The sequence below is a fragment of the Mustelus asterias genome, chromosome 22, assembly GCF_964213995.1.
Source record: "Mustelus asterias chromosome 22, sMusAst1.hap1.1, whole genome shotgun sequence".
Lineage (NCBI taxonomy): Eukaryota > Metazoa > Chordata > Chondrichthyes > Carcharhiniformes > Triakidae > Mustelus > Mustelus asterias.
Window position 1 is genome coordinate 64055200 of NC_135822.1, and position 14594 is coordinate 64069793.

General features: G+C 42.0%; 1 protein-coding gene across 1 annotated transcript in view; it reads right to left on the bottom strand.

Annotated features, from left to right (window-relative positions):
• Nucleotides 1-14594, bottom strand: part of elmod3 (ELMO/CED-12 domain containing 3) — a 36086-nt gene that overhangs the window by 9109 nt on the left and 12383 nt on the right. The window contains exons 4-10 of the mRNA XM_078239416.1: nucleotides 13010-13087; nucleotides 12794-12863; nucleotides 9516-9581; nucleotides 2483-2506; nucleotides 1885-1973; nucleotides 1296-1419; nucleotides 337-459 (exon numbers count right to left, since the gene is read on the bottom strand). Coding sequence (XP_078095542.1) covers nucleotides 337-459; nucleotides 1296-1419; nucleotides 1885-1973; nucleotides 2483-2506; nucleotides 9516-9581; nucleotides 12794-12863; nucleotides 13010-13087 — 574 coding nt within the window. The remainder of the gene's footprint in view (nucleotides 1-336; nucleotides 460-1295; nucleotides 1420-1884; nucleotides 1974-2482; nucleotides 2507-9515; nucleotides 9582-12793; nucleotides 12864-13009; nucleotides 13088-14594) is intronic.

A 14594-nucleotide genomic window follows, 5' to 3' on the forward strand; every position in this document is an offset into this window, starting at 1 on the left:
ATCTGTCAGGCATAATTTGAAGAAATTACAGTAGTTTTAGATGCAGGAGCCAGTAAAACAACCAGTTTAACACAACCAACTTAAAAGTATCACTGCTATAACACTGTTACATAGCCATACTTAATGCTGCCAGTTATTACACACTTGAGGTTACATAGCTCAACCTCAATAGAAACATGTTGAACACACTCTTTGCTACATTTCACACATTTAAGACTGCCAACAGAACTCAAAATGTTGGCTCTATTCTCTCTCCACAGATGTTGTCAGACCTGCTGAGATTTTCCAGCATGTTATGTTTTTGAACTATAAAGAAGAATGTTTCCTTGACGTTACCTTGAAATCCTAATTGTTCCCAATGTGACCCATATCGTGCACAGTCAAACTTCGCCCCAGTCAGTTTCTTGTAAATTGTCTGCAAAACTCGAATGTGAACTTTCTGATCATTGTCCAGAGAGCCTGCACCAAAGAAAAATCAAGATCTTGTACAATTTTATGTGTAGCTAATGATTTTGTTCTTCATTTGATTTTACGCTTTACAAATCTTTCAGTAACAGTTTCAAACCCAGGACACTTACTTTGTGTAACAAATGATCCTGTGAACAAAAATATTCTTTTTTCATTGGAGTCTGAGATCCTTCAACTATCTTGTGACACCCTGTCAATTCATCCTGGATACCCGATTATAGCGACTGACTCTGTTCTGGATGCCGACACAGCAAGCTCATTAAAATGTCCCATAAGATGTTCAGAAGCCTTGGTTTAATGTCTCAACCGAAAAACAGCATATGTGACATTGTAGTACTCGCTCAGTGCTTGAGTATCAGCCTTGACTTTGGTGTCCAAGTTCTGGAGGGGGACTTGAACCCAAAACCTTGTAGCTCGGAGTTATGAGCCACGACTGACACAGACAAGTAATTGCATCGGACTTCACATGGGAAAGTGTGAAAGAAATGCTGCAGTATCATGTTGAGTGCTAGATCCTGACTGAAGTGCAAAACTCTCAGGGCGGGATTTTCTGGCCCTCCACAATGGTGGTATCTTCCAATCCCACCAAAAGTGATCCCTGGGCGGGCACCCCGGCAGCAGTGTGAGTGAGCCATATTAAATACCATCGACCTCAGTAGGATCGAAAGATACCACTAGCGACCTCAACTGCAGGAAAGCATAACGTGGGGGGAGGCTGAAAAATCCTGGTCTCAGTATCTCACATATACCTCACAATAAAATAGACAACATATTGAAACATGGTGCAGTCTTAACTTCAAATTAAATGAACTGCTTGCCATACTCACACTGGCCAATCGCAAACACCAAATCCCGTTCCTCCTGTAATTCCTTGTGCAACCGCGGAGGCCCAAAGAGGAAATGAGTGATAGCCGAAAATCCTGTCCTCCGCACGGTCGGCTGGATGTTCTTCTGTAATTGCAAAGAAAAAAAGTCAGATCCTATCAGCTCTGGAATGCTACCCACAAACCTCCAGATCCTGTCACATTATGCACGTCCCGCCCTTTAGCCCACACGTGTTACCATGAAACATCCGGTTTTTAAATCCCATATGCCATCACATATGAAATAAGCTAACCTTGTGCTTTCAGGTACCTCTGGCCCTGAGCACCCCCATCGCAAGTCTCAGACCAGCTCATGTTGAACCATTTTGCGAAAAGACCTCTGAATTTGTCACATATTTGAACATTCTTCCCCAAGATAAGGAGAAAAATCTCTGGGACAGCAGTCTGATTTTAGAAGATAGAGCATCAGCTCAAACCTCTTGCATGACACAAGGTTTGAGGCAAAATCTGCAAGGAGCATTTTATTAACAAACCATCGAAACGAGAAAACGAGTTTTGTAGTCTCAGTTTCCTTCTCTTTCATTGTGCTTACCCTGTATTCACAGAGATCAGCTGTCTGAAAATGCTGAAGTGCTTCATTAAAGGAGATGAGCGGGGTGCTTCCGGTTATGTCATTTGGACCTGGAAGAGAACAATAAATATTAAAGGCAATTAATGACACTGACCCACAGATGATCTTTCACATAAACAGACAAAACCTCAAACTTTCCACCAGGTTCAGTTTCACTTCAAGTTTTCGAAGTTTATTCACAGCGGCTGTGATTGCAGTGTGTTCAATTCACTGCAAACATTTTGTGGGATTGACAAGGTAATCAGGGTAACTTACTCAAGCCACACTGAACCATTCATTTCTCAGACCAGTCTTCTGATGGCGAATTTTTGTCGGCTCCAGCGCCGAGTTGACCGGGTGCAGGGGCATGTTGCCAACTGTACTGGGACATTCTCCTGAGTTCTCCATGTCATTTTACCTGGGGAATATTGCTGAGCATGCCAAGGTGCATTTCCAAATATGTTTGGCATGTTGCTATGGTATATTGCTTTGGCGATCTGAGCAATTGTGGAGTCAGAATGTTGAATGTCATTAGCATACACCAGAAGAAAGCCATGAGGTTATGCAGAGAAATCCTTACCTTCCTGTTCCTCCAACGGAATCTCTGAAAGAAAAGAAAATCACTCAGCCAGAGTAGAAGCAAATGCACAGAACATTACTCATTCAATTAACATAGAACCATAGAAAATTACAGCTCAGAAACCGGCCTTTTGGCCCTTCTTGTCTGTGCCGAACCATTTTATGCCTAGTCCCACTGACCTGCACTTGGACCATATCCCTCCACACCCCTCTCATCCATGAACCCGTCCAAGTTTTTCTTAAATGTTAAAAGTGACCCCGCATTTACCACTTTATCCGGCAGCTCATTCCACACTCCCACCATTCTCTGCGTGAAGAAGCCCCCCCTAATATTCCCTTTAAACTTTTCTCCTTTCACCCTTAACCCATGCCCTCTGGTTTTTTTCTCCCCTAGCCTCAGCGGAAAAAGCCTGCTTGCATTCACTCCATCTATACCCATCAAAATCTTATACACCTCTATCAAATCTCCCCTCAATCTTCTACGCTCCAGGGAATAAAGTCCCAACCTATTCAATCTCTCTCTGTAACTCAGCTTCTCAAGTCCCGGCAACATCCTTGTGAACCTTCTCTGCACTCTTTCAATCTTATTTACATCCTTCCTGTAACTAGGTGACCAAAACTGTACACAATACTCCAAATTCGGCCTCACCAATGCCTTATATAACCTTACCATAACACTCCAACTTTTATACTCGATACTCCGATTTATAAAGGCCAATGTACCAAAGGCACTCTTTACGACCCTATCCACCTGTGACGTCACTTTTAGGGAATTCTGTACCTGTATTCCCAGATCCCTCTGTTCAACTGCACTCTTCAGAGTCCTACCATTTACCCTGTACGTTCTTCTTTGGTTTGTCCTTCCAAAGTGCAATATCTCACACTTGTCTGCGTTAAATTCCATTTGCCATTTTTCAGCCCATTTTTCTAGTTGGTCCAAATCCCTCTGCAAGCTTTGAAAACCTTCCTCACTGTCCACTACACCTCCAATCTTTGTATCATCAGCAAACTTGCTGATTCAATTTACCACATTATCATCCAGATCATTGATATAGATGACAAACAACAATGGACCCAACACCGATCCCTGCGGCACACCACTAGTCACAGGCCTCCACTCAGAGAAGCAATCCTCCACAACCACTCTCTGGCTTCTTCCATTGAGCCAGTGTCTTATCCAATTTACTACCTCCCCATGTATACCTAGCGACTGAACCTTCCTAACTAACCTCCCATGAGGGACCTTGTCAAAGGCCTTGCTGAAATCCAGGTAGACAACATCCACCACCTTCCCTTCATCCACTTTCCTGGTAACCTCCTCGAAAAACTCTAATAGATTGGTCAAACCTGACCTACCACGCACAAAGCCATGTTGACTCTCCCTAATAAGTCCCTGTCTATCCAAATATTTGTAGATCCTATCCCTTATCACACCTTCCAATAACTTGCCCACCACCGACGTCAAACTTACTGGCCGACATGTTGCATTTTCCCATTTATTAATTTTTGTTCTTTCACATCATCACCCATTCAATGTGTGAGAGCAAGGGAACATAAGAACATAAGAAACAGAAGCAAGTGGAGACCATTTGGCACCTCGAGCCTGCTTTGTCATTCAATATGATCATGGCCAATCTTTTGCCTCAGCTCCACTTTCCCTCCCACTCCCCATATCCCTTAATTCACTGAGACCAAAAATCTATCTACCTCAATCTTAACTATCTTCAACAATGAAGCATAAACATCTGGGGTAAAGAATTCCATAAATTCACAACACTGAGTGAATAGGTTTCTCCTCGTCCCAATCCTAAATGATTGATCTCTTATTTTGAGACTCTATCCCTGCCTTCTAGATTTCCTAGCCAAAGAATAAAAAAACTTCTCAATGCCTGATCAAGTCCCTTCACAGTCTCAAGTTTCAATAAGATCATCTCTCATTCTTCTAAGCTACAGAGAGTATAGGTCCAAATTACTCAGTCCTTCATCATTGGACAACACTCTTATTCCAGGAACTAACCTGGGGATCCTTGATTGTACCACCTCCCATGCAAGTAAATGAATCAAAGATAGAGACCAAAACTTTACATGGTACCGCAAGTTTGGTCTCACCAAAGCCCTGTACAATGATAGCAAGACTTCCTTAATCTTGAACTCTAATCTCCAGGGAATATAGGCCAATACGCTATTTGCTTTCATAACAGATTGCATGCAAACTTCATGTCCTTTGCCCAAGTATAGACAAGTATTTGAACAGCAACATTGAGAAGTCTTCATCTTTTAAAAAAAGTTCTGCTTTTATGGACCAGCTCTCAAAGTGAATAATCTAGCATTTTCCCCCACAATACATCATCGTCCATCACTCTTTCCCATTCATATATGCCTATAGCAGAATTTGGAAATTAATGGTAAGTTCAGAGCCAAGCCAGAACAGAAATATGACGAAGGCCATCAAGCCAGCAAATCAAAGCTCCCCTCAGTGGTGCAATGAAGCTCTGATTCCCACTCTATTGAGGTTCTGAACTTTAAAAAATTAATTTTATGGGATGTGGGTGTCACTGGACAGGCTAGCATTTATTGCCCATCCCTAATTACCCTTGAAAATGTGGTGGTGAGCTGCCCTCTTGATCTGTTGCAGTCTGTGTAGACCCACAATGCTGTTGGGGAAGGAGTTCCATGATTTTGAGTCAGCGACAGGGAAAAGAACGGTAATATATTTTCAAGTCAGGATGGTGAGTGGCTTGAATGGGAACTTTCAGATGGTGGCATTCTCAAATATCTGCTGCCCTTGTCATCTAGATGGCAGGAATCATGGGTTTGGAAGGTGTTGTCTAAGGAGCTTTGGTGAGTTACTGCAGTGCATCTGATTGTACACTGCTGGCACTGTGCGTCAGGTATGAAGGGAGTGAATGTTTGTGGATGGGGTGCCAATCAGGCCGACTACTTTGTCCTGGATGGTGTCAAGCTTCTTGAGTGTTGTTGGAGCTGCACTCATCCAGGACAGTACTCCATCATAGTCCTGACTTGTGCCTTGGACAGGCTTTGGGGTGTCAGGAGGTGAATTAATCGCTGCAGGTTTCTCGTCTCTGACCTGCTCTTGCAGCCACAGGATTTAAATGGCTCGTCCTTTTCAGTTTCCAGTCAGTGGTAACCCCCAGAATGTTGATCTCCGCCCCATTGTTCCCATTTAAGGTGAAAAACTAAATAAGGAGTCTTCATCAGGGGGATCTTCCTCTTGAAGGGGTGAGTGGGTGTGTGACGAGGTTCAGCAAATGACAGCGAATTCTCGCTGCCCAAATAAGATAAAGCTTGACGAGGGCAGAGACTGAGAGATGATTCCCCTGATTATAGAACCTGAAACACGGAAGCAAAGTCTCAGGATAAAAGATCGATCTTTCTGGACTGAGATCAGGACAAACCACTTCAAACCAAGGGTTGTGAAGCCAGGATATCTGTAACCCGAGTCAAGACTATGACTTTTGAGTCAACATAATGGAGAGCCAGGTAATCACTTGTAATTCCAAATTTTGCAATCAAGTCCCATCTTTTTTTTATTTGTATATCAGCCTGAACACGCTCTGCAAAGTTTTCATCTTTCATGAGCTGGCTGTTTATTTTTCTCTGAATTTATTTGCATTCTGTTGACCATATGTGTAATGTGAACTTTCTCTATTCTGAACATGTGCAAAACAGAGAACTGAAATATCCACTCGACTGGTACTAAAAGATCATCAAATGGTTAGGCAAGAACAAATTACATACACAAATCCTAAAAAAGAGCCAAGTTTCATTTAAATAAACGTTGAGTGGTTCTTAAAGTGGAATGAGGCCACTGTGATACTGGACTGATGAGGTGACAACTTCATTGGCTCTGCAACCAGGCGTAAATATGATAACATTGCAAAGCTGAATTAATTAAAGAGCCAGTAAAGTGAACAGAAAAATCTTTTGTTATTGACTTGGGTTTGTAGTAAAAAAAAAGAATGACCCTGCCGAGAACTTCCTGTTGGCTGCAGAATAATTCAGAGAATTATTGACCCTACCCTATTTTTTCCACATCACACTGTACTGTGCAGAATGGATCTCATTTAGAAAAAGACTGGAAATGAGCTGGAGTTATTAATGTCTCACTCCAACAATCCAGGAGCTGAGTTGACACGCAGAGTGCTGATGGCTGTGGCTCCACCCTCCCCAGTGAATTCCCTCAGGTTTAGAAATAACCGGACATTTCTTTCTGCTAAACTATAAATGGGAGCAAAATTGAATCTGAATGTTTGAGTTCATCGGTGTTCACTCAAGTTACATAAGATCATAAGAAACAGGAGCAGAAGGCTATTGGCCCTGACAGCCTGCTCCACCACGCAGTAAGATCAATATTGATCTGATTTTAGCTTTAGCTCTACTTCGCTGCCAAGCATAGAAACATACAAACTAGAAGCAGGAGGAGGCCGTTCAGCCCTTCGAACCTGCTCCGCCATTCATTTTGATCATGGTTGACCATAAAATTCAATATCCTGATTTCCCCCCTTCCCCCCATATCCCTTGATCCCTTTAGCCCCAAGAGCTATATCTAATTTCTTCTTGAAATCAGACAATGTTTTGGCCCCTCAACTACTTTTTGTGGTAGTGAATTCCACACATTCACCACCCTCTGGGTGAAGAAATTTCTCCTCATCTAATTCTAAAAGGTTTACCCCTTATCATCAAACTATGACCCCTAGTTCTGGACTCCCCCACCATTGGGAACATTCTTACTGAATCTACCCTGCCCAACCCTGTTAGAATTTTATAAGTTTCTATGAGATCCCCCCTCACTCTTCTAAGTTCCACCCATCCACACTGCTCCCCTCCACCCCATAACCCTTGACTCCCTTGTCAATCAAAAATCTATTTAACTCAGCCTTTACGATACTAAATGACGCAACCTCAACTGTTAATTAGGAAAGAGAACTCCAAAGATTAATGACTCTCTGAGAGAGGAAATTCCTCCTTATCTCCATCTTAATTGGGAGACTCCTTATTTTTAAACCATGTGAACTAGTTCTCGATTTCACCCCAAAACAACCTCCCAGCATCTACCCTGCCTCCTCAGAACTTTATTTATTTCAGTAAGATTACCTTTCATTCTTCTGAACGCCCATGAGTACAGCCTCTCCCTGCTCAACCTTTTCCTCCTAAGACAACCACTTCATCCAGTAAACCTTTTCTGATGTGCTTCCAATGGAGTATATCCTGCTTAAGTACGGAGTACTACGGGTGTGGTCTCTCCAATTCTGGTAAGGCTTCCCTACTTTATTGCAAAGGCATGGAGCAAAGAAGGCCAACATTCCATTTCTGTGCCGGCATGCTAACTCTTTATGATTCTTGTACAAGGACATTCAGATCCCTCTGTACTGAAGCACTCTTCAGTCTCTCTCTCTTTCTACTGAATATTTCTCACATTTTACTATATTATACTCCATTTGCTACTTTTTTCACTCACTTTACCTCTTAGTAACCCTTTACAGCCCTTTGTACCTCTCTCACAACTTGCTTTCCTCCCTATCTTGGTATCATTAGCAATTGGCTAAGATACAGTTTGTCCATTCATATAGATCATAAATAGTCAAAGCCTCAGCATTGATTCCTGTAGCACTCCACTAGTTAATTTGCCAATCTGAAAATTACCCAAATACCCCAACTCTCCACTTTCTGTTCATCTTGTGCTCTCATCTTGTGCAGTAGTCTTTTATGTAGCACCTCATCAAATGCCTTTTCGAATCCTAAATACACGACATCGACTGGTTCTCCTTTATCCACCTGAGTTGTTACATCCTCAAAGAACTTCCACTAAATTTGTCAAACACGATATCTCTTTCACAAAACCATTTTGACTCTGGCTTATAGTGTTATGATTTTCGAAATGTCCTGCCATTACCTCTTTAAGAATCAATTCTAGCATTTTCCTCATGACAAATATTAGACGAAATAGCACATAGTTTTCTGCTGTCTATCTCCCTCCTTTCTTGAACAGCAATGTTACATTTGCAGTTTTTCAATCTACTCGGACCTTGACAGAATCTAGGGAAATTTGGAGCGTTACAAATACACCATCTCTGTGCCACTTCTTCTGAGACCGTAGGATGAAGGCCATCAGCTCCTGGAAACTTGTCAACCTTTAGTCCCATAACTTTTCCTAGTACTTTTTCTCTAGTGATCATGATTGTTTTAAGTACTTCCCTCACTTTTGTCTCTTGATTTCCGACTATTCTTGAGATACATCTCGTTTGTTTTCATATGAAGACAGATACAAAATATTTGCTCGAAGTCTTTGCCATTTCCTTGTTTCCCGTTATTAATTCCCCAGTCTCATCCCAAAGAGACCAACACTTAGCTTAGCCACTCTTTTCTTTTTTATATCATTCTAAAAGCTTTTACTGTTTTTTAATATTACTTGTTACTCTATTTTCTCCCCCTGTACTATTTTTTTGGTCATCCTTTGCTGGTTTTTAAAATTTTCCCAATCTTCTGACCAACCACGAACTGTTGCAGCATTGTACATATTTCAACTTGATACAATCCCTAACTTCCTTAAAAGGTTGGTGCATCCTTCTCAGTGTCTTTTTCTCTTAATGGAGTATACCTTTGTTGAAAGTTTTGAAATATCTCCCTAAATGTCTATTATAGTCTTTCTAATATCTGGTTTCCTCCCACGGTCCAAGATGTGCAGGTTAGGCAGACTGGTCATGATAAATTGTCCCTTAGTGTCCCAAGATGTGCAGATTAGATTGATTAGCCATGGTAAATATGTGGGATTACGTGGATAGGGCAGGGGAGCGGGCTTGGGTAAAATACTCTGTCAAACAGTTGCTGCAGATTTGATGGGCTGAATGACCTCCTTCTGCACTGTAGAGATTCTATGATTCTATGAAGTATTTTTGATTGAACATATTAAGGATAAAGAGTTAAACACTATTGAATGGCCAGTGATGTGGACTGGCAGATACTGTATCAACTATCTAATTTAAGAGCAGGAACTTTAAGTATTAATATCTCACCTCTGTGAGCTGTTTCCAAAGCTTCCCACTCTGCCTCTGCCTGCAACACTTCCAAAGTCACCTCCACTGCAAAATAGAAAAGAACACATTAAGTATGTTTCATTCATGTTTACAAACTCTGCCCTTTCACAACCCAAAGTCTTCTCTTTAGATAACAGACGCAGTTATCTTCCTAATTCAGATTTTACACATGCTCCTAACACCGGTAGCTATTTTCAGCAGATCATGTAGAACAATTTTTTTTGTCTCCTGCTATCAACTAATAAGAACAAAGTAACCACGCATTGTGGTTTGACTGAATAATTCTCGTCCACCACCCAAATGTAATTTTTGCTTGTATCAAATTCTTTGATATTAATAAACTATTGTAGTAAAAGCAATGGAGTTATACAATTGTAAGAAAGTGCCAAGAACAACTGATTCATTCAGCCTAACCCACATAACTCCAATGCCTTATGCATCACAATATATACACACACTCCACCTTGCCCACAATCTACATAATAATCTGGGGAGGTAAGAAAATTGATGAAAACCCCTGGCCAAATAGGGGGAAACAGCTGGAAAATTCCCATCTGACCCCTTTAACCAATCAAAACTAGTCCAGGAGATTATCTGGCTCTCATCAATGCTATACAGTACCTGGGCTTTATTTGAGCTGATCTCCACCCCTGCCGAACTAGTCCAGTTCTCACTTGTAGGAATTAAGTACTCAGTGCACAAGCCAGCAGCCTGTTCCACAGACCTACTCTTCTCTGAGGTGTTTTTGCATTAAACCTGGTTCTGGATTTGTATAGTTTGAGATTATGACCCCTGATCATTGCTAACCTATTTACTTGAAACAAACTATCTACACAATTGTTCTCTTCATCTTATTAAAAAGAAAACAAGAATGCTTCTTTTCCTAGTGTTGTGTCCTAGTTGTTTTGCAGGGGTTGATCTGCTCAGTTAGCTAAATGGCTGGACTGAGGTGCCAAATAATGCCAATAGCACAGGTTCAATCCCTGTACCATATATATTAATTTCATGACTTTCCATTTTCCCCCTTACAATATCACCCATCATTTGAAGAGACAAATTCTATACATTGTATTTTAAATCAGACCCAACTAAATTATTGTACAAGGACAGATTAAGATGCTTTCTCTTATCAGCAATGATTCCATAAATGCACCCGAGTATCCTACTCTCTCCAGCAATCAATTCATGGCATTGGAGACAAACATTTTGTGATCTTTTTGAGCAGAACAGCCAATCTCTTTCCTTTTCTATCAGCTTAAGTACTTTTCATGTATATGTTTCACATTCGCCCTGCCAACTTGCAAATGCTACACCTATTTAAGTTAAACAACATTTTGCCTTCATTTCATTATCTGAAATACCAACTAGCCCACCTCAATTTCGATTATTCCAGCCTCAAAGAACAAAGAAAATTACAGCACAGGAACAGGCCCTTTGGCCCTCCAAGCCTGCACCGACTGAACTAAAGCCCCCTACCCTTCCGGTGACCATATCCCTCTATTCCCATCTTATTTATGTATTTGTCCAGACGCCCCTTAAAACTCACTCCCGTATCTGCTTCCACTACCTCACCCGGCAGCGAATTCCAGCACTCACCACCCTCTGTGTTAAAAACTTGCCTCATACAACTCCTTTAAACCTTGCCCCTCGCACCTTAAACCTATGCCCCCTAGTAATTGACTCTTCCACCCCGGGAAAAAGCTTCTGACTATCCACTCTGTGCATGCCTCTCATAATCTTGTAGACTTCTATCAGGTCGCCCCTCAACCTCCGTCGTTCCAGTGAAAACAAATCAAGTTTCTCCAACCTCTTCTCATCGTTAATGCCCTCCATACCAGGCAACATCCTGGTAAATCTTTTCTGTACCCTCTCCAAAGCCTCCACATCCTTCTGGTAGTGTGGCGACCAGAATTGAACACTATATTCCAAGTGCGGCCTAACTAAGGTTCTATAAAGCTGCAACATGACTTGCCAGTTTTTAAACTCAATGCCCCGGCCGATGAAGGCAAGCATGCCGTATGCCTTCTTGACTACCTTCTCCACCCGCGTTGCCACTTTCAGTGACCTGTGTACCTGTACACACAGATCCCTCTGTGTATCAATACTCTTAAGGGTTCTGTCATTTACTCTATATTTCCTATCTTTATTAGATCTTCCAAAATGCATTACCTCACATTTGTCCGGATTAAACTCCACCTGCCATCTCTCCGCCCAAGCCTCCAACCGATCTATATCCCACTGTATCCTCTTATGGTCCTCATCGCTATCCGCAAATCCACCAACTTTTATGTCATCCGCAAACTTACTAATCAAACCAGTTACATTTTCTTCCAAATCATTTATATATATTACGAACAGCAAAGGTCCCAGCACTAATCTCTGAGGAACGCCACTTGTCACAGCCCTCCATTCAGAAACACACCCTTCCACTGCTACCCTCTGTCTTCTTTGACTGAGCCAATTCTGTATCCACCTTGCAGCTCACCTTTGATCCCATGCGACATCACCTTTTGCACCAGTCTGCCATGAGGGACCTTGTCAAAGGCCTTACTGAAGTCCATGTAGACAACATCCACTGCCCTACCCTCATCAATCTTCATCACTTCCTCGAAAAACCCGATCAAGTTAGTGAGACATGACCTCCCCTTCACAAAACCATGTTGCCTCTCGCTAATACGTCCACTTATTTCCAAGTGTGAATAAATCCTGTCTCGAAGAATCCTCTCCAATAATTTCCCTACCAATGACATAAGGCTCACCGGCCTGTAATTACCTGGTTTATTCTTGCTACCCTTCTTAAACATAGGAACAACATTGGCTATTCTCCAATCCTCTGGGACCTCCCCTGCAGCCAGTGAGGATAAAGAGATTTCTCTCAAGGCCCCAGCAATTTCCTCCCTTGCCTCTCTCAGTATTTTGGGGTATATTCCATCAGGCCCTGGGGACCTGTCTACCTTAATGTTTCTCAAGAACCCCAATACCTCCTCCTTTTTGTTCTCAACATGGCTCAAACTATCTACACAGTCTTTCCCAGATTCATCACCCACCAAGTCCTTCTCTTTGGTGAATACTGATTTAATACCGCGCCCATTTCCTCTGGCTCCACGCATAGATTCCCTCTCCTGTGATTCAAGCTTTCACCGGCAATGCATTAAAAGGATGTCACTCCGGTTGGCACTTGGATGGAGTGTAGTTTCTGCAGAAATTAATCTTTACAGAAACTAAAACTTGTCCAAACTCTGCAGACAGAGACTTACCTTCATGTTTACATTCATCCGCTCCAGCTGTAAGAGATTGTAAAATGCCATTTTGCTTTAATGTAGAAATCTGGAAAGAAACCAACATTGATTGAAAAACCAATCCCTTGCAGAACTCCTAATATGTGAGCAATTACAGTTGAAATACACACAAAGCAAGTATCTGATGGAGTCTTCATAGTTTCACTCTTCATCTGCAAAGTTCTTACTACTCACAGGTATAGATTTCAGCACCGCATTCCCATTACGAGCATCATCAGCCACATGTGGGCGCAGACACATACCTAGCAAACCCTGAAAAGCAGCACAAGAGAAAATGTCATGTGACTGCAGAAACACTCCAGCATAGGGACATGAGCAAGTTGTCGTACCAAATAGAAAGATTTAATTAATTCACACTCATCTATTACTTTCCCTTTGCTAACATTTCACGACACACGACAACGCAGAGTCGCTGAGCAGAAACTGATAGCCAAGTTCCGCACACATGAGGACGGCCTAAACCGGGATGTTGGATTTATGTCACATTATCAGTAACCCCCACAGCTTGCCTCCTGGACTTGCAGAATTTCACTAGCTGTTCTGTCTGGAGACAATACACATCTCTTTAACCTGTGTTTAATGTTCCCTCCACCCACATTGTCTGTACCTTTAAGACCTGGCTGGCTGGAGGATTCGCATTCTAATCAGTATTCTGCAACTTGATTTTGTCTGTTTGCACTGTTTGAGAGCACATTTCCACTCCATCTGACGAAGGAGCAGTGCTCCGAAAGCTTATGGTATTTGCTACCAAATAAACCTGTTGGACTTTAACCTGGTGTTGTGAGACTTCTTACCGCAATAACTTTGTCAAGCAGGAAACATTGAAAATACTACATTATCTTACACAATTTACAGCACAGAAGCAAGCCATTCAGCGCAGTACTTTGTACATGTTTATACTCCACACATGCCTCCGCCCAACATCCTTTTTCACCTAACGCATTTGGCATAACCTTCTATTCCTTTTTCCTTGTGCTGCTCCTGCTTCCATGACTGTCATGGGGAAGCAATTTCTGCATTCAGTCTTTGGTGGAAGAGTTTCTTCTGGAATCCATATGGATTTGTTTGTGATTATCATGCTTATGATAATCAGTAGTTTTGGAGTTCGTTGGAATCATAAATGTCCATCCAATCAAATTTCTGGAGAAGTACCAGGGGATTGTACAAGCTACTGGTGAGACCACATCTGGAATATTGTGGAGACCACATCTAGAAAGATATTATTTCATTGGAGGCAGTTCAGAGAAGGTTCACTCGGTTGATCCTCAGTCAGGAGGGATTGTCTTATGAGCAAAGGTTAAACAGGTTGGGTCTCGACTCATTGGAATTTCTCAGAATGAGAGGTGATCTAATTGAAACATATTGGATTCTCAAGGGACTTGACAGAGCAAAGTCTGAGAGGATGTTTCCCCTCATGAGAGAACCTGGGACCACAGGACACAGTCTCAGAATAAAGGGGCGTCAATTTAAGAGTGAGATGAGGAGGAATTTCTTCTCGAAGGTTGTGAGTCTTTGGAACTCCTTGCCACAGAGAGCTGTGGATCAGAATCCTGTGTATATTTAAGGCTCAGATAGATAAGATTTTTGATCAGTGAGGGAATCAACGGTTACAGGGAAAGGGCAGGAAAGTGGGCATGAGAAATGTCAGATCACCCATGATCCTGAAGCGCAGAGAAAGCTCAAGGGATGGAACGGCCGACTCCTGATCCTATTTCTATGGTCTTATGGTGTAATATTTTAAAGACCTCTGTTCGGTTAC